Raw genomic sequence first — 24,572 nt, forward strand, 5'->3', positions numbered from 1 at the left:
GTGAGGAACTGTCCAGCGCAAGAAGAAATCACTATGGTGTACCAAGTTATAGGGGTACTTGCCTGTTTGAAGTTGATTAAAGCGACTCTGTACCCACAATCTGACCCCCCCCCCCCCCACCCCGCAAACCACTTGAACCTTTGGATAGCTGCTTTTAATCCAAGATCTGTCCTGGGGCCTGTTTGGCAGGTGATGCAGTCATTGTCCTAAAAAACAACTTTCAAACTTGCAGCCCCGTGCCCAAAGGGGAGTATCTGTGCCCTAACTTTGCACCACCCCTCCGTCCCTCCTCCCCACCCTCTTCATCATTAGGAATGCCACTGGAACATTTACTCCTGTCTGAACATTGCACAGCTGCTTAACGATCCAGCCCACACAGCTGATGAATAGGAGACAATCTGCCTGGAGCATTCCTAATGATGAGGAGGGCGGGGAGGAGGGACAGAGAGGTGGTGCCAGCTTAATGCATACACAATCTAGGCCACGCCCGTTGGGCACGGGTCTGCCAGTTTTAAAGTTTTAATCTGACGGTAAAAGCGGTTTGGGGGGGTCAGATTATGGGTACAGAGTCGCTTTAAGCGATGTGTCCAAACCGTTCTTAACGAACTCTGATCTGTGATTAAACTTAATGGACCCAAACCAGCAGGACTTTACTGCAGACAAGTTATGTCAGACTAATCTCATTGATTTCTTTGACTATGTCACAAAAGTGCTGGATGAAGGTATAGTCAAACTGTACTGTACTGGGAAGATTGGGGGGGGGGGGGGGGAGTGAAATAATTCATGAGAAAAGATAAGTATGAAAGATGGACTGGGGAATTATCAGAGTGAGAAACATTCCTCCACGGTCCACAAATTGGCACCAGGGGAACATCTTATTGCTTTAAATGTTTGTAAGTAACTTAGGAGAAAGTTTGATAGGTAAGGTTTGCCTGTTTGCTGATGACATAAAAGTGTGCAATAGGGTTGGTGTTCCTAGACATGATTTAGAAAATAATTTAGCTATACTAGCTAAGTGGTCAAAACAATTGAAACTGCAATTCAGAGTTTCCATTCCTCTATACGAGGACTCTTCAGTTAGAGAAGACTTCAGAAGAGAAGGACTTAGGGGTAGTGATTTCTGACAGCCTTTAAAACTGTCACCAGTGCAACCAGGCAGTAGGGAAAGTTAATTGTTTGCTTGACTGTATAGGTAGAGGTATAATGAATAGAAAGAAGGATTGCAATCCAAACGGGTACAGAGACAGGCTACAAATGTGGTGAATGGTCTTGAGGATATTATCCAAAGAGTAGTAAACAGCTAAAGTCTTTTGCTCCCCAGCGGTGAAACTCCCTCCCTTCCACCCGAGACATGGAGGGGCGGTCTAAGTTGTGATAATGTCACAACTAGATAGATTGTAAGCCCCCACGGGCAGGGTCCTCTTCCCCCATGTACCAGCCTGTCTTTTGCCTTCATGTTATGTGTCCTGATCTTGTACTTTTCCTGCTTGTTACCCCTATCTATTGTATAGCGCTCTGGAATGAAGGGTGCTTTATAAATAAATAATAATAATAATAATAATGTCATATGTCATGTTTCATCCACATGTGTTGTCCAATAGCTGCCTCTACAAGAAATTGTGCAGCTATTTGATATTGCATGCAAGTGTAGTTTTGCCTGCAGGCGATGATTGCAACGTAGACCCGCTGCTCCACATCTCAGAAGGCCTACTTGCCCGAGATGGTTGAGCAGAAGGTTTCAACCATTTATGGCATAACTCTTATGAAGAAAGACTTGAAGAAAGATTTATTGCTGTGTCTTATAGTAAGATTTTCTTTGTTGCCCAATAGCAACCAATTAAAGCTCAGCTTTCATTTCTCATATTGCTCTGGTAAAATGAAAGCTAAGTATTGATGAATAACAAAGAGAATCTTACTATAGTAACTATATATAGTATAGACTGTCGAGCTGAGGGTCAAATCAATTCAATTAAATTCAACGGTGCCAGAAAGTTACTTTCTGGCACCGTTGAATTTAATTGAATTGATTTGACCCTCAGCTTGATTTGTTTTCTTTTTGGCTAGACTCCACCACTAATAAATCTAGGGGACCGTTTCTTGGTATCTAGGTGTACTCTTTTTGATATTTAAATTTTTTTTTACAGATTGCTCCGAGAGTAATTAGTTTAATGTGTAACTGTAAAACCCACACATCCAACACTTGTTCACAACTCATACAAGAATAGATATTAGATTTATAAAATAAATTGTAAAAAAGGCAAAAATGTTAGAATTGAATAGAATTTAGAAATTACAATAACCAGTAAGTCATAAAGTAGAAATTACAAGTTAACCATCACCACGATATATTTCATCATGTTTCGATTGCTGAATAGACCTCAGAAACTGTAAAATCTACGTTCGTCTCTACTATGGTTACCGGGTTGTTAGCACTCATCTTCCCAGCCAAGGTTAGTTCGTACATTTTCTAGCTTTAGTTATTTGATGTAAACTTAGAGTTTAGTTTAACCAGTAGCAACAGGGTTAGTTAGATTAGACAAACATCTAGACATAAAGAGACAACGCTGAACCACTCTGCCAGAAAACACCATGAAAAATATACCAAGGCGTTTTTTTTTTTTTTTATCAATGAATATTTATTATAAGCAAATAAGCTACAGAGACAGGACAAAGATAAAAAGAATTGCTGGCAATTGCTTATATGGTATACAGTCAATGAACAACCAATGCCTTGAGTGGCTCACCTTTACAATGACAGAAATGATGAAGTATAATAATACAACACTTCCGTTGCTTTGGCAATTTTCATTGTTCATACATGAATACAATTTATAACACAACTGCTTTGTGGGAGATATATTGGTACTTTAATACATTTAATGCACTGGTTGATTTATTTACAATGAGAATATAGAAAATACAGAAAATTGTGTTTTTTCCCACAATGACCATGAATTAAAACTAATAATATTAATTGTAAAGTCTAGGCCAGCAGCTGTAATGGATGTCACTATAGTGAAATGGCTGTATATGCATCCAAGGGTATAATCACCGTCTTCATTGTGAGTGGTCTTCATAGTGGTTACATTAGATGTTACACATTCAGTAAGGAGGAGGTAGCAGGAAAAGTTGTGATCTTACAAGAAAATGCTTTGCTACTGATCAAACTAAACATTTAAGAGACAGGACATTGACATTGCAGGATGGTCTGAAACTCTTGATTCTAACAACTTCACATACCCCATAGGCAGCCTGCTCTACTAGGCATCACAGCTAATGGATGGGCTGGGACGAAAATTTTTCTATTGGCCTAGTTACAAGTTTTAAATATTGATATTGTGTATCTTAAACATAAGAAGGGGCATCACTTAAAGCTCCCGAATCTTAATGCAAGATCTCTAATAAAGCCTTCAGCTATCTTACACCATTCATATTACTGTCTTTTCATATGGGGCAGAAGAATCTTTTGCATTGCTTCGGGATCCAATAATGTGGCTTCACCACAAATGCAAGGCATTTCTTGTTTATAAAGTCCAATGACAATGAGTACTGTACATTTTTCGACTTGACAACAAATTTAATTTATCAATTTATGCATTTCCCAATTTTTTGGTTGCCGCTTACGTTGCTTCGAAAACATGATATTTAAAAGTTCTCAAAGTCCAAAGTTACAGGCGGCCTATGAGAAAAGCTTTCGCATCCATGTCCCCGTGACAATATTTCATTTTTCTTCATACATAAATGAAAACTAGAATTAGTTGCTTTGAGGTCCCGATCCCCTGTGATGATATTGAGTCACCAGGGATGTAAAGAGTTGGCATTGGAACAAAAATAAAAAAATTAATACCCTCAAACTAACTTATCCATATAGGAAAGATAATAAAGGGGGTTGGCATTAAAGGAGACCTACAAGACAAGTGGTAATATAGAAATTGGAATAAATTATTATTAAATAACGCATCGTCCTTGTTTGCAGGCATTGTCAGGGTGTTTTACGTATGATGATGGGGTGATGGATGATGGACTTAGTGAAGGTTGTTTTGCTTCCTGCCCATCATGTGTCCTGATCAAAATGTTTCGCCTACTGAATTGGTAACCACAGATATACACGTCTCATCAAAGTAACAGAATGTCCAGGAATATTATTAAAACACAATACAACAGAGAACACCCATGCAGCGTCGGTGGGAGGGACAGTCGGAATCAGAGGAGGAATCATGCACAGTCTTCCAGATAAGACCTTTCATCAATCTTCTCTAGGGCATATTGCACACATTATTATAACTTACTTCATTTACGGCATAAAATTTTGAGACTTGTTGAGCTGTAATTTGTGCACAGAACTGTCCCATGTTCGCCTGTACATAAGCGGCTGTATTATATTGGTCAGTTGTACATGCCTCAGCTATTAAAAAACAAAAACAGATATGTTATGACCTTCCTTCCAAAAGGCAGCCATTCTAGTTAAGCAGAATGTTAGCAAAGGAATATTGCATCTATACCAGCAACTAACACGCTATACTCCTAACACACTCCTGTTAAATGGGGACAGTTACGGTAAAAGTGTATTTGGTGTTGTTAGTTGTCTGCAGGTGTTTGGTACCTATGGTGTCCATCACCTGGAATGATCTCTATTATGCATCAGGTTTGACTGTTATACACTACTCACAAAATGTTAAGAATATTTGGCTGGGGGGGTAAAATTTCTGAATAAATCTAAAATGTGCTGTAACCTTTACAGGTAACCTTCTCTAAACTTTTGAATGCACATGTCCAACTGTTCAATATTTCAGTACTTTTTGCGCAACTTGCTGTTCTCAAACAAGACGTTTGTTAGGTGGTCCTTAGTGGTGGTGGTGTTACAGTGTGGGTAGGTGTGTCTAGTAAATATAGAACTGCCCTACACTTTGTAAATGGTACAGTGACAAGCCCATACTACTTGAATAACATGATCAATCCAGTCATTGTGCCTCTGCATGAACAAGACAGGCCTAATGTCATCTTCATGGATGACAATGCTGGGGACCTCACATGGAGTGGCCTACACTTTCTACAGACCTGAATCCCAAATAAAGCCACCCTGGTGTTGATTTTTGTTTCGATAAGTTGTTTGCGATGAAGAAATCACCATTGCTGCCAGCACTGCCAGCAGAAGCACAATCATGGGCTTACTCTGCCCTAGTGCACTTGTAGGACATGAGGAACTTTTTATAAATATATTAAATAATAAGCTGACTGCCTTTATAGTGGCCCCTTCTGACTATGCTTTTTCCCCCTATTCTTGCCACTGCAGGACAGGTGGTATGTTCTGGAACTTTAACATTTTAAATTTTCTTTTTGTCTTATACAGGTTAGGCTGTGCTTCTGTTCTCAGGCCTTTGGAGCTGTGTTTCTGCCTGGGCTCCCCTGTGTTCTCTTCCCCTATCACATTTGTCAGTGCCTGCTAGACTCAGGGACCCCTTCTCTCTTTGCTCTTGATTGCCACCATCTTGGTTTGGTGGTGCCTCCTTGCAGTCTGGCATGATATCACTGTACTCGCTGCCATCTACCCTGATGAAGTCCCAGGCACTGTATTAGGCAGCCAAGGATAAAGTTCCTTCCTGTTGGTTGGTACTACATATCAATGGCCCCTTTCAGCACAGCTACTATTTATGAATAGCCATGCTATGTTTAGTTGTTGCAAAGATAGGGGGATATTTATCAGACATGGTGTAAAGTGAAACGGGCTCAGTTGCCCCTAGCAACCAATCAGATTCCACCTTTCATTCCTCACAGACTCTTTGGAAAATGAAAGGTGGAATCTGATTGGTTGCTAGGGGCGACTGAGCCAGTTTCACTTTACACCGTGTTTGATAAATCTCCCCCATAGTTCCTAATATCAAAGGATAGTACTTTTTCTGTTTCTCCCTTTCCCACATCCATCTTCATGTGCTGGAGCCCTGTTCAAACATCTTTGTCTTTATAATGTTGTCTGCTAGGTCTGGGTAGGGAAGGATAAGGAACAAAAGAGTCTTCCAAGAGAAAACTCATTTCTTGTATTGATTGTGAAATCCCCTTACCCAACTCCTATGAATTTTTCCCCTTTTAGTTTTTTTTTTTACCTAAGCTCTTCAACTGAGAAAAAACAGACCCTTCACTCCTTAGGAGATTAAAGATTTAGGACTGATCCAGTTCCACTTGTTCTACCAGTGCATGGGGCAGAGTTACCCTATTATTGTGAAGCTGTTAGGACTAACGTTAGATATCAATCCATTGTCACAAGGTATTCATTTTCCTTCAGTAATGTGGTATTGCAGCTCAGACCCTTTTACTTCACAGGAGCTGAGTTGCAATAACAGACAAAACCCATGGATAGAAGTAGCATTGTTTCTTTAACAAAGCTTTCATGTCTTTCTAACATGGACACCTTCTCTGGAACTAAAAACAGGTAGTATATCACAAATCATTTATATCCAGTGTCCATCTCCAAAAAACAGGAAAACAACAGCTGCCTTTCCAGACGTTCACCATTTTAGCATCAAAAGACGGCCATCTGTTGTTAATGATGGCCGCAGATAATGATCATGAACGTTATTTGCGGTCGTCATTAAAGACGGACGTCTTTTGTCGCTTAAAGAATGTTGTCCAGAAGGACAGCTATCGTTTTCCCGTTGTGGGAACATAGCCTTATATGATAACAAATGTTACTTACATGTCTGGTTAAATTGGCTTGTCAAATATGTAACCACGAAGTTTGCAAAATCCTGCTTCCTTACAAGCGTTAAAGAAGAGTATACAAGATTGACAGAATGCACACTATAAGACAAAAAACACACTGTAAGACAAGATATAAACATGGTAGTTGCCACAGTGATATAGCTACTATAGAGGTAGGAACCCCTTTTTTGTGATGCCAATGGTATAAAGGCTTTGCTTTATTTGACACTCTCTTAGCAACTGTGTGGAGCTACCATTAAAGGAATCTTACTGAATACATGTAAATAGAGAAAAGAATATAGGGGGCACTCACCGTCGAAAATACAAAATTCTTTATTAAATCTTCATTAAAACATCCACGCTTGGTGCAGCAGTGAACGATTCCCGTTCACTGCTGCACCAAGCAGGGATGTTTTCATGAAGATTTAATAAAGAATTTTGTATTTTCGACGGTGAGTGCCCCCTATATTCTTTTCTCTATTTACAGTTATAAAGGTTTTTTCTTGTTGGGTGAGCACCACCGCGTTTATACACTCCCTATTGCTACCATGTTCTTATCCATTGTGATTGAGTAGTGCCAGACCGTTGTATCTTGCTGGACTTACTGAATACATGTCTGCAGCTCCCATTAGGTCTAATACTAGCTGTATAAATCCATATGCAGTTAGCTCCCCCCAGTGGTGACTGCAGGCAACTAGGATTATATTATTTACCTTGTCAATTTCTCCTTATAAAGAAATATTAGTGAATTTATTCACCTCAGTATTTTGCATCTGAAACATGGTGATTGGGGTAAACTTAAGTAAAGGAGTAATACATGGCAGGGGAATGGGGACAGTTCTTTGCAATTTGCCTATTGGATTTTCGTGTATGCCATCTGTGAAATGAAGGTGTGCATTCTTAAGCTTTTTCCTCAGTGTTCCTATGCCAAGTATCCGTTACTCAAATCATATTACCTCCAAGTCTATGATAATACCCTATGCTAGATATTAAACATGCTTTTAGCCTTTAGTGCTAGCACATGCCAAAGTTTGAAAATCTAGGTACTCACTACTGGAAATTGACCATTAATGGAGGACAATTGGAGTTGAAATTATTATTTTTTTTATAAAGACAAAGTCTCAGCTACGGCCCCAAATGGGTTTGTTTTCCCTTTCTCTGCCTGGGTGAAAACTGCAACCACCATTTTATAAAGTGGCCCCCCAGGATAGGAAAAATATCTGCCACGTGTGCTATTGCAGCTCTGTCTTATTCACATCAATGAAACTGAGCTCCAATGGAAACGCAGACCATGCACAGGTCTGGTGCTGTTTTTTGATGTTTTTAATCCTATAGAACATTTAAATGAAGACTGGAATATATAAATGTAATGTTCCTGTAACGGACATTTATAATTAGTAAACACAAGTAGATAAACATATGGTTTTACTTACAAGGCTTGAAACTGAGGACATGATATTGTTAAAGGCATTGGCTGCAGTGTGGTGCCATTAAGGCTGGTAAGCAGAAAGCTCATTGCATTCAACCACGATTTAGTTGTTTCTAAGGTAAATTCAGGAAAATATGGAAACACATTGTCTGCGACGGCCATCATCAAGATGTCTCTCACTTTAGGATTGGCCAGAATTGATGATCCCTGAAAATATTTAAGAAAAACATCACTCATGATATAATTCTCATATTAAAGTAACACATGGGGATAAGTGAAAAATAGAAACCCTTTCCTCCGTATGGTTTAGTTTTATGGTTTATCTTTAAAAATCCTTATATCCCTTTAGATAACAATAGTATTAGATGTGCATCAGACTATAGCCCCCCCCCATTGGTTTGTGTTAGTGTACATTGTCTTCCTCCACACTTGCAAAATTGGTGAACCTCCATGTGGTTTACATAAGGAATGCACTCAGCAATGTCTTCCCTTATTGCTCCTCCTATCCTGCTCGCTGTAAAGATCCTATTGCAGCTCCTCTCCCTCTACTTTGTCTAGTTTGCTGCTTTAATTCGTGTTATTTTTATGTGAATAAGCATACATGCTAGAAAAGCAGTACTCCAGGTTGTTACAAAGTGTGGCCGCTGCTACTCCTCCTATGCCAGTCATATGTGTTACGTAGTTGGAATAGCTTGTAATGTTTTAGAGGGTGTTTGGATCTCATGATACCCTGATTGAAACTTGAAATGTCTGCATAAGTAAACCTAGTAAAACACATTTTTGCTGATGACTGACCTGTAAATAGCTCAATTTCAATGTATTCATGTAGAGTAAGAAGTCATCAATGCTGCCATTGAATGACAATAAGACAGTGGTGATTGTTGAAAAACTGCTACTGCTACTGCTACTGGAAGATGCACTGGCCAGCTGGCTAGCAGTCAAGAGGTCTGTAACTTCCGTCTATAAAAAGAATATAAAACAAGAAATTATTTTGATTGTCCCCAACCTGTATGGCCTAAAGCAAGGGTGTCAAACTCATGGCTCTCCAGCTACTACAATTCCAATCATGCCTGAACAGCCAAAGACAAAGCTTTAGCTGTCCAGGCATGAAGAGAATTGTAGTTTTGCCACAGTTGGTGGGTCATAGTTTGACAGCTGAGGCCTAAAGAAAAAAATCAAAGGTGGGGAGGCAAGCACCATTGAGGGAGAGAATAAAGAGGAGGAGAAAACTTTTGGGTAGTATTGAGCAAACTTGCTGAAAGTTGGAGGCCACCCTGTATCCATGCTTTTCTGGCTGCCCTTGGGCGGCATCCAACTTCTCCAAATGCCAGGAGTCAAATGCCAAAATGTTGAGTGCTTGGGTTCAGACGAACGTTGATGAACCCAACCTTTCAGCAAGTTCCCTCGACAATACTTATAAGAGGACCAAAAAAGAGATCATGAGGGATAAGTGAAACAAGAAACCCACAGGAGGTTGACGTAAAGCATCAATGAAGACGACTAAAGCATTACTCACCACTTGTAAGTTGGGGTACAAACTAACAAACACAGACCACACTCCTTGAGAAGCATACTGCCCGAAGTATGTCACTAGCCATGTCCTTGAGTCCATCCCAGTTGTGCAGGCATCTAGACACAGACATCAAGTATCTCTTTAGTTATCGGTTGTGTTTTATATATCAGATAAAGAAAAGGTTCAATATCTATATTTTAAAAAAGCACATATTTTTGTAGCAATTTTTTACTTTAAAAAGATTGCAAAACTAAAACCTCAGTGGCCTCCAGCTTCTTGCATCCCAGATATAACTCACATAGGCTGTCAAGGTATACTTTAAAGTGGCTGAAGATGGACAGGTTGGAGGCCATTGGTATGGACATACAGTCCTGTGCTGGTTGTGGCTCTTTTTGACTTACCTTGTTTGGCTTCTAGAACAGATCTGGAAAAGCTGTATACAGCATCAGGGTTCTCAGGGTTTTTGACACTATTTAAGGCTGTCATGCTGTTGGGTAGAGAAGACAGGTCAGCCTGATACATGTCATACCAAAAGGGCACAATTAGAATTAAATGTTGTTGTTTTTTTTTTCTTACATGGCCCCAAGAGAGTCACAGGTAATGTCTGTGGATATGAATCCAAGAGATTTTGCATCAATTGACGGGACAAACAATTTGAGTTTTGTTTGGAACCAGTCGGTATAGTCACTAGCTGTGAAGGATGAGAAAATGGACCCGAGTTTACAGAAAATTTCTCCCATGAAGAACTTTTTCACCGCTGCACTGCCAAATTGTGAGATACCAGCCTATAATAGAAAACCAGAGCAAAAAAAAAAATATACTATTACCTTACAGCCATTTTTCCGCATTATAATGTAACATGTATAACTAAAAATATCTACAGGAAAAAGATGCGCAATCCAAAAAATAAAGACTGCATATCCCATTTACCTTGACCGCTCCTGCATTAAATGCATCCATGAAATCTCCAATGGTCTCAGCAGTAATTCCACCCATAACCTTTGCAATCTTGTCCTTGTCTGACAAAACGTCGTTGCTGGCCACATAGACGCCCAGCTGGTTGGCAGTAAGATGCGCGATGGCTTCAGTCTGAATAAGAAAAAAAAGGGAAATATTTGTTTATCTTTGAAAAACACACATCCGTCTATCTCTCTGTAACCGATAATTATTTGTCCCATAGGCTGTAAACCAGGAATAGGGGATCTTCAGCCTTCTAGATTTTGCAAAACTATAAAGCTTTGGCTGCCCAGGCATGATGAGAATTGTAGTTTTGCAACAGCTTAAGGGGGGGGGGACACGAAAATTTCCCCATCCCGCCCTGAACAATACTTACAACTATAAAGCCTGGGTCCAGGATTATGATTTGTGAAACAGATGCAAGTTCACTAAATAACCCTAAGTTGGCATCGAGCCATGCACCGCTGCCTCCGGAATTTACAGGACATGCTGGTCCTAACAAAGAATACAGATATAAAACAAATATTAGGAGATTGCGGTGAACAGACATAGTATAAACAGATAATAAAATACGGTCTATGGCTTCTTACCGCTGGGAGTCTTTTTATTATTAAGGAAGTTATATGCTTTCCTATAAATGGCATCTTGCACGGCATTGGTGAGTTCATTGTAACGGCTGCTGCAGCCAGATATACTGAGGAGGTGAGAAGAGGCAACAAAATGTCATATATCAATAACCAGAGCATCCTTCATACCATACCATGGTTATCTATTCATTATTAGTGATGAGCGAATAGTGAGAATTTCGAATATTCGATATTCATACGAATATCCCGCGAATATTCGAATATTCGATCGAATATCTGATCCCATTAAAGTCTATGGGAACAAGTATTCGATTAGTGAAAAGCATCTATTTGACCATTTGAAGGGTGAAACCGGAAGCTGGGGGATTTGAACGCTTATCGAATATTCGCGGGATATTTGTACGAATATCGAATATTCGAATATCTCACTATTCAATCGAACAGTATTCGCTCCTCACTATTAATTATGTATTTATCATGAGCAGCCTGGTCTTTATTCATACTGTAGGTTATGTGTGCTATTGCTGCTCAGTCGCAGTCATTTGGCTGCACTAATATTCCTGCCACAGACCATGGAAATGGGGGGGATGTTTCTAAATGTATATTTGATCAGCTTTTATATGGGCTAACCTAATATTTTAATTAATATTAAAGTGTAACTCTGGAGAAAATACCCTGCAGGAAGTGGTGTATTCTCTCCAGTCTGACACAGTGCTCTCTGCTGCCACCTCTGTCCATGGCAGGAACTGTCCAGAGCAGGAGAGGTTTTCTATGGGGATTTGCTACTTCTCTGGACAGTTCCTGACATGGACAGAGGTGGCAGCAGAGAGCGCTGTGTCAGACATTTGTTGGGCGCCTTTAGTCTCCAGCACATTTGTAGTGGTGATCCATGGTCACAAGCACTCTACACACAGTTGTCTTACCTAGGAGCTAGGCTGGATGAACACAAAGCGGCTTGCACCTAGTGATTACATCATTCTGCTACTGTAGATGCTGCTTATATTATTCTGCTACTGTTGTAGCGCAAGATCATCAGGTGAGTGAATTTCTCACTTCTACTACCACAACTTTTTTTTTTCATACTGATTCACCCTATGGTACACCTGTCATTTTCTTTTAGCTCTTAGACTGGAAAGAATACTCCAGTTTCTGCAGCACATGCAGCAGCTGATAAGTACTGGAAGGCTTGAGATATTTAATAGAAGTAATTTACAAATCTGTATAACTTTCCAGCTGACACCAGTTGATTTAAAGACTATTTTGAAGAGTACCACTTTAACGAAAAAGTTGTGATGCAAAAGAACTAGTTAAAAAATCAACTTATATACAGGGTAGGCACTATGGTAATTATCATTTCTATAGAAATGTCTCAGCAGGTCCTTTCTGAAGATGTTTCTGTGCTTGAAATGGCCTAAAAAATAATTGCTACTTACAAGGATTGGAAGGCGTTACAGTTAATGCCCTCAGGTATTTGTTGAACTTGTCTTGTAGTCAGGCTGGGTAGGAAAGGTTTAAGTTTATAGTTCCAATAACTGTCCCATTGCCCATTAGTAAAGTGATAAAATTCCACTGAGGTTGTTTGGAAAATGGGGTCAAAAATATTATCTCGGATTTCAGGGTTTGGTAAAGAGCTGATACCTTGCTGTGAAAATAGGAAGGAAAAAAAATTGGAATTCTAGAAGTTCAAATGTGAGGATATCAATCATTTTTGTAGAGAAAGATCAGTAGATATGAACTAAATGGTAGATGGATGATAGATAGATAGATAGATAGATAGATAGATAGATAGATAGATAGATAGATAGATAGATAGGAGATAGATAGATAGATAGATAGATAGGAGATAGATAGATAGGAGATAGATAGATAGGAGATGGATAGATAGATAGATAGATAGATAGATAGATAGATAGATAGATAGGAGATGGATAGATAGATAGATAGACAGACAGACAGACGGACGGACGGACGGATAGATGATAGATAGATAGATAGATAGATAATAGATAGATGATAGATAGATAGATAGATAGATAGGAGATAGATAGATAGATAGATAGATAGATAGATAGATAGATAGATAGATAGGAGATAGATAGATAGACGGACAGACAGACAGACAGATAGATAGACAGACAGACGGACGGACAGACAGATAGATGATAGATAGATAGATAGATAGATAGATAGGAGATAGATAGATAGATAGATAGAAGGACGGACGGACGGACGGACAGACAGACAGACAGATAGATAGATAGATAGGAGATGGATAGATAGATAGATAGGAGATAGATAGATAGATAGATAGATAGATAGATAGATAGATAGATAGGAGATAGATGATAGATAGATAGATAGGAGATAGATAGATAGATAGATAGATAGATAGATAGATAGATAGATAGATAGATGATAGATAGATAGATAGGAGATAGATAGAAGATAGATAGATAGATAGATAGATAGATAGATGATAGATAGATAGGAGATAGATAGATAGATAGATAGATAGATAGATAGATAGATGATAGATAGATAGATAGATAGATAGGAGATAGATAGATAGAAGATAGATAGATAGATAGATAGATAGAAGATAGATAGATAATATATAGATAGATAGATAGATAGATAGATAGATAGATAGATAGATAGATAGATAGATAATAGATAGATAGATAGATAGATAGATAGACGGACGGACAGATAGATAGATAGATATTGATTAGTCCTCACCTGTTGTGCAATGTCCTGGAAACTGGAGAGAAAAGTGTCTAGCTCGCTAAAAGTCATGTTAGCTATACTGTCAACCAGGACTTGTGCCTTGGTGGTATTACTCAGTATGCCGTCAGTAAAAGCAAGGTTGGCTTTCTGAGTAGGTGACATTAGATCAATTGCTGACAGCTGCAAACAGATAAAACATCACAGCATTGAAGAATATTTCAGTTCCGTTAAGAAAGAAAACACAATAAAAGTAAGGCCTTCTAGAATTTCCTTCTACTACCATCTGATGCTTCCTTTGGGCATATTCACATATAGCTAATATGCTATTGATATCATGCAATGTAATCCTTAGGTAAAATCAGCAGCATAAGGCTATGTGCAGAGGCTGTAAGAGTCCGGCCGTTTTTAGAAAAGATCAGTACCGCAGTATCGGCCGGATGATCTTAAGCGCCGCTAAGTTCTAATGTGGGCCTGCATAAGAACTCCCCACTGCACACAATGAAGCATGCGGCCGAAGCCGCTTGCTCCACTGTGTGCACTGACTGTGTTCAATGAATAGAGGTCGCAGAAAACTGACATGTCAGTTTCTTGCAGCGCCGCTGTATATGTGTATACACTCCGGACGGGATTCCCTCAGCCTGCAGCACTACGTAAGTTCCGTAGGAATCACGGCCGTTGTAACAACGGCCATAATTTTTGCGGAACATAAGTAGTGTGAACATAGCCTAATACTGTACCTATATCCAGTGTGCTGTCTATGTGTTGCTGGGGCCTTTTTTTTTCTATTATAGGCACATTGGATTTCATTGGTGTTCTACTAAAGTCTATAGAAAAGCTGCTAAAACACAGCTGTAATTCCAACATGGACCTTTTTTTTTTTAAGTGTGTGCACTGATAGTTGCTTTTCCATAGACTGTAATAGAACACATCATTAGATTAAAAAAAAAAAAAAAAAAAAAGGTAATTTTTTTATATCTATTTTACAGACTTTTTATTTCTATTTTGGACCAGCCTAATATGTAATGGGCAGGAGTGACCATGGTCCATAAAGAAAGCAGTGTGTGTTTAAAAATTTATACAAGGATCAATTTCTATTTCTACAATTAATTAGAATGTAAACAAAAAAGTACACGTACCCCATTCAAAGGATTCACATACGTGTTCAGATCTGCAAAAGTCGCATAGATTCTGTATTTTCCAAAAATCCTCGTAATAGTATCTCTGCTGCTTTCTCCGCTCTTGGGGCAGGCACCTGGAGATGCAGGACAGTTTGTTTTATGGTTAAAAGTACATTGTTATATTCTTTAAGTATACTTATGGGGCTTTGGAGAAATGGGGGCATATTGGCTGGGAAGGGAAACAGCTCGGAATTGGCTGGAATGCTACTAAGCAAGAGTTTCACATAAACCTTACCTGAGGCTGATGTGTGTTTCTGGAGGAAGGATAATAAAACTTCAAAAAGTTGCGCTTTAGTGTCATCGGAAAGATCATTAAACACAGAGTCCAGACTTTGTACACTAGGTATGAAAAATGTAAATTGAGAACAATATCTAGAGAACAAATTCCATTCAGAAGATACTGTTCATATTGACTATGAAAACCATTAGACTTGGGAAGGGGGTTGCCATCATGTCTAAGTAAAAACAAGTAACTTCAAAGAATTCAGAATTCTTGCAGCTATTAGAACTAGCCCACAACCTTTTCCTCAATAGGAGGCCTTGCCCTTAGATTATACATGGTAGCATTGCTATAATTTTACTCAGATCTATCTCATATCTATCTATCTATCATCATCTATCTCCTATCTATCTATTATCTATCTATCTATCTATTTATCTCCTATCTATCATCTATCTCCTATCTATCTATCTATCTATCTATCTATCTATCTATCTATCCATCTCCTATCTATCTATCTATCTATCTATCTATCTATCTATCATGGAAACTTGCACATGGTGGCACAAGTTGTTCCTATGTCCCTATCAAGAACGTTCTTAGGTTAAATATCCACTACAGATGTCACTGCATATAGATTCTTGATAAAGTAAAAACCTTAAGTAAAATTATACCTAATGGAGTGATTACATTTAGGGGTTGATAGAATTTACGGTAACGCCACAGAGATATATCTTTCTAAGTTTTCTATTACAAAGTTGTTACTTACGCTTCACCATAAGCATCACAGTCAGCAGAAGCCAATATGGTTGTCAACTGGTTGGAATCAATGCTGGACATGAAAGGTTGTAGCCTGGTAGTAAATAAGGTTCTCCATTCAACAGTGGAGTAACTGGAAAACGCAGAACTGATAGAGGTGAGTGTTGCCGACAAGAACTTGGAACCAATTTCTTTGCTTGTAATCTTTGTTTTGCTGGTCTGCAAGACATGTAGAAACAATTGTGTGAGAAAACACAGTAACTTAAAGGGATTGTCCAGCAATTTTTTTTCCTTTCACATCAACTGGTGTCAGAAAGTTATATAGATTTGTAATTTACTTCTATTTAAAAATCTCAAGTCTTCCTATATTTATAAGCTACTATATATCCTGCAGGAAGTGTTGTTTATTTACATTCAGAAACAGTGCTCTCTGCTGACATCTCTGGTCGAGTCAGGAACTGTCCTGAGCAGGAGAGGTTTTCCATGGGGATTTGCTGCTGCTTTGGACAGTTCCTGTCTCGGCCAGAGATGTCAGTAGAGAGCACTGTTTATGAGTGTAAATACAGACATACCTGCAGGACATACCACAGTTTATAAGTATTGGAAGACTGGAAATTTTTAAATAGAAGAAAATTACAAATATACACAACCCCTTTAAGGAAATCAGTTGGGGCAAATTAAAAATTCTGATTTAAAGGGACACTGCCATTATCAATAAATAATGGTAAATCAGCAGGGGAGGTTATATACTACATCTGTGCAATTGACTTCTTTTATTTTTGCCTGTTTTCCCTATGAAATACAATTACATGCTTTACATTTGCCCACTATGTAACCTAAAAAAGAGACCAAATGCAGGAAGTGATGTCAGTTGGCCCAGTGAAGATGGATGCTGATTGGCCAGCAGCTGTACATGCCCCTGTACACATCCCTGTGCACGCCCCTTTACACGCCCCTGAGCACTGCTGCAGCTGAGTAAGCTGACTGATCTAATAGCCCTCCCACTGGCTTAGACTGACATGCAGAGGCATGAGCAGCACAATGAGGCACTAATCGGGCCACTGGAGCAACACAATTAAAATAAAAATGGACAGGGTACATATTGGAAGCATTGACTAGGCCGGAGCACGTTGCCCCCACTTGGTCATGCATAGCACCCATCCCACCCTGGGGGTTATATTGGCAAGCATTAGTTGGATCCTGCATGCGTTGAGGACAGGCTTATTATTAGCCCAGGAGAGGCGAAAGAGTTTAGTGTAGGTTCCATCCCGTGTATGAGGCCACCTTATTGTGGTGGGATGGTACGCACTGTTTGCAAAAGGGTATGCTCAGAGACTCATTGTTTTTATGAGAATTTTCTTTAGCAGTTTTGGGGGCTGTTTTTAGTGATTTTCATATTTGTATTGGGTTTATGTCTTGCCATTAGCAGTGAGTTGTTGCATTTTTTGTCTTTTTGTGTGTCTACACTTCAAATAAGGATCTACTTTACCTGCTTAAAGGATGCAAAGAAACTGTCCAGGAAGCCATATGCTTCGTCAACTTTTAAATGCTGCACTTTGCCGGCCACCTGGCACGCCACTTCTTCTTTCTCAATGGACGCTACAGCGACTTCTCCCAGTTGATTAGGGCTCAGACTATCGATGACTTCCGTCTAGAAGAAACCAACAGAATTGGTGACATTTATCCTATAGATGTATGTGGTAGGTAGATTGATTGCTGTAGAAAAGTGCTTACCGTCTGGAAGTTTACGTTCCATACTGCAAATATAGTAACATTTGCAAATATGGAAAACTTGCCAAAGTTGTTATCCACCCATTCTTGAGATTTCCATGTTTGCTCCCCACAACGCACACCTGGAAAATACAATTTCATTCACCTGTTAGGTATGTGCATTTGGAGTAGAGGAGCACATCTATCTATCTATCTATCTATCTATCTATCTATCTATCTATCTATCTATCTATCTCCTATCTATCTATCTATCTATCTATCTATCTATCTATCTATCTCCTATCTATCTATCTATCTATCTATCTATCTATCTATCTATCTCCTATCTATCTATCTATCTATCTATCTATCTCCTATCTATCTATCTATCTATCTATCTATCTCCTATCTATCTATCTATCTCCTATCTATCTATCTATCTATCTCCTATCTATCTATCTATCTATCTATCTATCTATCTATCTATCTATCTATCTATCTCCTATCTATCTATCTATCTATCTATCTATCTATCTCCTATCTATCTATCTATCTATCTCCTATCTATCTATCTATCTATTTATCTATCTATCTATCTATCTATCTATCTATCTATCTATCTATCTCCTATCTATCTATCTATCTATCTATCTCCTATCTATCTATCTATCTATCTATCTTTGTTTCTGCTGAGGGTAATACCCTTATTACATGGAGCGACAATTGGCTGAATCAGGCGAATTGGCTGATTATCGCTTCATGTAATAGAGACAACGATCAGATGATAACAATGATCATCGGTTGATCATGTCTTTTGGTCCTCACCTAAAATCATCAGCCACTGACTGTGCATCACTATGTGTAATAGAAGTGCGCGGCTGATGGCTCCGGTGTTCTTCTGCCCTCTGCTCACTTCCCGGAGCTGCCTCTGTGGCTTCAGAGTGGGTCTCTGAACTGGCGGGTCACTCAGCCCAGTCAGCCCGTGGCAGTCCCGGACAGTGATTGACTGAGAAGCCTCTACCAGATTAGCGCTCGTTTACATTATTAATCGAGCCGCCATTGGGCCATCTAATAGGACCCTAACAGCCAGATATTTTGACACATATTTTTACAGTCTAAGGCTATGTTCACACAGATTAAAAGTGCGGCCGTACTTTGTTTGCCAAAACACCTTGCATGTTCTTTCATGGGATCCAGGCCGGAGCGTATACACATAGGGGGACATTTATTAAGTCCGTCGTTTTTTACGCCGGACTTAAAAATGTCCCCACATCTCCGGCGCTACGGGGATTTATGTAGAGGCGGACTTCGGTGCGCACGGCCGAAAACCTACGCCAGCTGAGGACTGGAGTAGGTTTTCGGCGTATCTTTTGGCGGAACGAATGGTGAATCGCGCGGACTCTGTGTCCGCGCCCTCCGTTTTGCCCCCTTCACACCCACTCCCCGGCGTAGCCGGCGTAAAGTGCCGATTTGCGAATATTTTATAAAATATATATATATAAAATATATATAAAATATTCGCAAATCGGCCATTTGCGAATAAAATCATGCGCAAATCGGCACTTTCCTCCGAAAAAAAAATGTATGCCCGTTGATACATGTCCCCCATAGTATACGCTCCGACCGGGATCCCAAGCGGTGCCGCAAAGAACTGACATGTCAGTTTTCTGCGGCTGCAATTCAGTGAATAGCGGCCGTAGGAAACCCTGTCAGTTCACACAATGAAACAAGTGGCTCTGGCCGCTTGCTTCATTGTGTGCTACGAGGAGTTCTGATGTGGGCGCGCGCTGATGCGCCCTCATCAGAACACTGCGGCCGGGATGATTCGGGTCACAGAACAGCCAGTCTCATACGCCATGTGAACATGGCCTAAAGCTACAAACAGCAATGTTTTCGAATTGAGAGGCAGAATTGCAAAACAGCCCATCCATTTACCATTTTCAGAGGGGGTATTACTGAGCTGACGTTTTATACATTTGTCGTATACAGTCCTTCGCGTAGCCTCTGTCATCTGATCATAGACCTGGTTGAAGCCCTTTAATCTGTAAAAAATATATATATATATATATATAAATTACCAGAAGAAGATTGGATAGATTGGATATTTTATGAAAAGGTCAGTTACAATATTGTTTCATTTCGGTTAGTATTTTTCCATGAGAAGAGAAAAAACGCCTGCTATTACAAATTAACTTCATCCACCTTAATATGGTTGAGGTGCAATACCAGATAAAGTTTATGGGCAAGAGTGGCGCTATGTCTGGGTGGAAAATAGTAGAAGACCACTTCATGACAATTGCTAGATGCCAAATCTGTTTTAATTGTCTGTTGTAAAATTAGTGTGTCCTTAAGATGAAGGCGCTTACATTTCATGATAAACGTCACAGGACTGTGGAAAGGTAATACTTTCTACTTGAGCATCACCAACATTAAAGAGGATATTTTTCAGAAGAGTCTGAGTCCACAGAGTCCAGTTCTCTATTTTGAAGCTGCTAAATTCAACGGAGATTATTTCAAATGTTTTTGATACTATCACATTCGCAACTGGACTGGTTCTTAAGTCATCCTGCAATACAATGAAAGTGATTGTAGTAAATAAAGGAATGCAAAAAAATTCACTGCAAATTCACACCGTAACGCAACCATAATCTATAGACTGTACATATAACATATAGACATCCTGCTGTCATTGTTTTACATCTCCTATTGGGACCCTGCAGGGAAAACAAATTTCTGCTTCCAGGTTTTCCCAACCTGAGAGATACCCTCTCAGATAAAAAAAAAAATTTTTAGTCCAATGTGGACAATCCCTTAAATTTTACAGGAAAAATATTGCCTATTAAGAATATTCTAACAAACGTTTCATGTTTATTTTTGTACAGTTTATCAGTAACACGCATAATGGTCTCTCCGAATTATTTTTGCTTTTGGAAAACCTACCGGAGCTTTTTCATTTACACGCGATAAAAAGTCCTCCAATTTATTTGTTGAATCCATGCTATCAAAAATGGCAACGGTTGTTTCCTTAGTCTTCAGTGCACCGGATTGAATAGCATAGTCTGCAACTTGTTCTCCAGAGATCACTGTAAGCGATTCCGCCTTAGAAGAAATATATAGAGAGAAATATATTGATTACGCTCATCTTTAATTTCGATTTCTTTGTGCTTTTCGTAAATATAAAAGCCTTTACCGCACTGAAGTTGCTATTGGCGTCCTCAATTTCGGGAAGTGTAGCATACGGTATGAAAAGGCCATACGATTTCTTTACCCATTGGCTGCTAGTTTCAGAAGATGTCTGACAAGAAGATCCTAGAAAATGCAGGACATTTACATATTATAATACTGTAGTGTCATATAGTTTTTACATATAATGTGCTGCCTCCTAGAGAATAGGACAATTTCTTGACTTCTTATTCCATCTGTGGGTGCACTGATCCAAACCAATGGCCTGGAGCATGTAGCTGTTGTAGTTTCGCAATGGCCTGGACTATTGACTATATAGGGAAATGGAAGCTTGTTCCAATAAAAAAAAATTCTTAACTACATGATTTCGGTATGTTACCTTTAGTATTTTTCACGCCCTTGTTAAAGTCTTTAATTTGTCCGTACACAGACTTCCTTTGGTCATCATCCAGCTTATCGAATGCTTTTGAAAAAGCACTAACCCTATATAACGGGAAACAAACATCTTTAGTATGCATAATAAAAAATTTGATTATCCTTTATGCCCTGACTCCCCGGCCTCGGCCTATTCTTTATATTGTGACAAAAACTTACACAGAGCTTTGAGAATCACAGTCAGAATTAACTTGGAGGTTTTGAATATCTGAAGTAGAAACACTGGAGATGATAAGGTCTAAGTTTCCATCAAACCACTTTGAAAAGTCTGCACGAGATTTCAGATTTTTAGATATTTTATCCCAGACAGTCGTGTAGACCAATTTCTCAATGTTGGCATCAGGTAATGTTGCAATATTTAGCTAGAGAAGAAATAGCAAAAAAGGAAGATTGAATGATGTCTTTTATGATATTATGTGCATGATAGATTTATGATTTGCAAAAGAGCTCTCTTCCAGGAGGGAAAAAGTTTGCTACATGCTACCTCCAATAGGTGGCAGTGAGGAGCAAGCCTTTTATCTTCTGCAGGAGGTATACTTCGCATTCTTTTTTCCCATGGAACATTGCATGACATACAAGACTTTATATCAAGGAGAAAATGTACCCCCTCAGTCTTATGATATTTGTGCTTAAAGGGACAGCAGGTGTCTTCCAATATGATACACCTCTCATTCAGACCAAATTTTTTTTATTCACCTACCTTTTATACACTGACCACTCCTTTGAGATGACCACATCAATGCAATTTTGGGTGGTCATCTCTAATAGTGAAATCTCTCCAACAAACCACTTCTTTAAGAAGACCACCCCAACCTAGACTGAATTATGATGAAATCAAAACATATTTCGAAGATTGTCAGCAGAAAAAGACCACTTGGTCCATCTAGTCTGCCCTTTAGTATTTCCTTTCCTATTATCTTAGGATAGATATAAAGTTGGGATGGATATAATTTGCATTTCTCTTATATTCTATGTAAAGAAGCCTCTTCTTTGAGAAGACTAGCTTTTAAAAGATGTTTCACTTACAACACTATTGTAGATAAAGTCTTACCTTTTTGGCCTCAGTTGTCAGCTCAACCATGAAACTAGTGATCTCCGAATAGTCACGCTTCCCAACTTCTGTCAGAATCGGAACTGCTTCAAATAGATTACTTTTTGCGGTGCTGTTTATAAACAGGTTACTCAATTGTTTACTGGTGAGTGATTGTAGGACTTCATACTGTTGGATATAAGAATCAGAAGATAAAATGTACAATTCAGTCATTGCAGGTCAGTAAAATGGAGCTTTAGATCTTTTAAAGGCTACAGTTTTAGGCCATGTTCACACTACGTGAAACACTGGCCATTCTGTGACCTGGCCGTGTCACAGAATGGCCGGTGTTAGTGAAGATCATACCGGACAGTACTGCAGGACCTGCCAGAGCCTCACACTCCATTGTGTGACCTGTCAGGGATGTGCGGCAGCTATTCAATTGAATAGCTGCTGCACAAAACCGACATGTCAGTTTTTCTTGCAGCCGCTAGGGATCCCGGCCAGAGTGTATACTATGGGGACATTTATTAAGTCCGGCAGTTTTTGTGCTGGGCATAAAAGTGTCCCTGCAGCGCCAACAGTATTGAGATTTATGTAGAGGCGCACCAGTGTGTGTGCCAGGAAACCTACGCCAGCTCAGAGCAGACGTAGGCTTCCTTATCATTTTTCGGCGAGAAAACGATAAATGAGGTGGACCCAGAGTCCGCACCCCCCGTTCCGCCCCCTCCACACCCTTCCCCGCCCCCTGGCGAAGCTGGGGTAAAATGGCCAGATGCGAATATTTATTCGCAAAACTGCCATTTGCAAACAAATTTATTCGCATCTGGTCGTTTAACGCCAAAAAATACAACTTTTCCTTTGATAACTTTCCTCCCATGTGTATACACTCCGGCTGGGATTCCCTCAGTCTGCAGTGCCTGCGAATCGGCAACAACAGCCATGATAAATTCAAAACTTACATTGTGTGAACATGGCCTTAGGCAGTGACAATGTTAAACGATTATTACTTCAGGTATGTTCAATATATATATAGACAGGAGACCTACCACATTGAATTTGCTGTAGTAGAGCTTCAGCTGATAGATTGTGACATATTCCACAAAATTAAAGTATATCTTCTTCACGTAGGTTGTGCTGTCAGTGTACAGGCTACTACAGACATCTATAGGACCATGAAAAAAATGGTTAATGATTTTTTTTTTTGGTCAATTTAAGGTCATACTTTAACTTATAGTATAGTTATAGGAAGTCACCTGATGAGTCATTGTCATTTGCTTGGAGGAATGCAATTATTTTGTTGACTATAGAATTAGCAACCTCATTGGATAGTTTGTCCAAAACGCTGCTGAATGCCGAAAATCTGAGGAAGAAGATAGACAGTGAGTTGCACCATCATTTTTATCACCGTTGCTTCATGTTATTATTATTTTTTTTTTTTTTTAAATCTGTGCTGATTTATAGAGGTCAGTTCAGTGTCGCACTGGGGTATGTGGGGCCCACCAGAGGAAATTATACTGGGGGCCCACCAATTAAGAACCAGTGAGAAACAACATGTCAGTCAGTGTTTGTGCAGGTTCTAAAGCTGGGGGCCCACCGATGGATTCTCTGATCCTCTGGTGGGCCAGTACGACACTGGGTCAGTTATGGGACCATTAGTGAAAGGCCATTCTTCTCCCACCACCCTAATTCACCCCTTACTGGTCTGTGAAAGCCTTATTAGCTGGTATATTCTGGTGGTATGTTACTCATGGTGAGTACTCATCTTCAGATTTTAGTATATGCAACCTTAGCAGTGGGCTGTACAGAGTTCACCATCCACCACTGAAGGTGGCATCACAACTGTTTTTGTTCCTATCACTTTATATAGTATGCCATTTTATGACATTTTATAGTGTAGTGACTATATCAGGGGTAGGGAACCTAGGCTCTCCAGCTGTTGAAAAACTACAACCCTATCATGCCACGACAGCCAAAGCTTTAGCTGATGGGAGTTATAGTTTTGCAACAGCCAAGGTTCCCTACCCCTGGACTATATGAATGCAACTGTTATAGGGTCAATGTCTGTAAGTATAATGTATGCATTTTCTGCCACTACTTATAACTATACAGTACATTACATAGTGGCAGGACTGTATGGCACTATAC

General features: G+C 39.4%; 1 protein-coding gene across 2 annotated transcripts in view; it reads right to left on the reverse strand.

Moving 5' to 3' along the window:
• Nucleotides 1-2,278: 2,278 nt before the first annotated feature.
• Nucleotides 2,279-24,572, reverse strand: part of LOC138801345 (uncharacterized) — a 47,736-nt gene continuing 25,442 nt past the window's right edge. For both annotated transcript variants that reach the window (XM_069984072.1, XM_069984071.1), the window contains 26 exons: nt 23,681-23,787; nt 23,474-23,589; nt 22,446-22,613; nt 21,554-21,756; nt 21,339-21,442; nt 20,967-21,085; nt 20,717-20,875; nt 20,143-20,342; nt 19,712-19,818; nt 17,801-17,919; nt 17,556-17,717; nt 16,077-16,285; nt 15,323-15,426; nt 15,046-15,161; nt 13,922-14,089; nt 12,616-12,824; nt 11,186-11,289; nt 10,972-11,090; nt 10,569-10,727; nt 10,215-10,423; nt 10,040-10,125; nt 9,642-9,754; nt 8,921-9,085; nt 8,130-8,332; nt 6,692-6,795; nt 2,279-4,405 (listed from right to left, as the gene is read on the reverse strand). In XM_069984072.1, coding sequence (XP_069840173.1) covers nt 4,257-4,405; nt 6,692-6,795; nt 8,130-8,332; nt 8,921-9,085; nt 9,642-9,754; nt 10,040-10,125; nt 10,215-10,423; nt 10,569-10,727; nt 10,972-11,090; nt 11,186-11,289; nt 12,616-12,824; nt 13,922-14,089; nt 15,046-15,161; nt 15,323-15,426; nt 16,077-16,285; nt 17,556-17,717; nt 17,801-17,919; nt 19,712-19,818; nt 20,143-20,342; nt 20,717-20,875; nt 20,967-21,085; nt 21,339-21,442; nt 21,554-21,756; nt 22,446-22,613; nt 23,474-23,589; nt 23,681-23,787 — 3,781 coding nt within the window. In that variant the 3' untranslated portion in view covers nt 2,279-4,256. The remainder of the gene's footprint in view (nt 4,406-6,691; nt 6,796-8,129; nt 8,333-8,920; nt 9,086-9,641; nt 9,755-10,039; nt 10,126-10,214; nt 10,424-10,568; nt 10,728-10,971; nt 11,091-11,185; nt 11,290-12,615; nt 12,825-13,921; nt 14,090-15,045; nt 15,162-15,322; nt 15,427-16,076; nt 16,286-17,555; nt 17,718-17,800; nt 17,920-19,711; nt 19,819-20,142; nt 20,343-20,716; nt 20,876-20,966; nt 21,086-21,338; nt 21,443-21,553; nt 21,757-22,445; nt 22,614-23,473; nt 23,590-23,680; nt 23,788-24,572) is intronic.

The sequence above is a fragment of the Dendropsophus ebraccatus genome, chromosome 9 (assembly GCF_027789765.1).
Source record: "Dendropsophus ebraccatus isolate aDenEbr1 chromosome 9, aDenEbr1.pat, whole genome shotgun sequence".
NCBI lineage: Eukaryota > Metazoa > Chordata > Amphibia > Anura > Hylidae > Dendropsophus > Dendropsophus ebraccatus.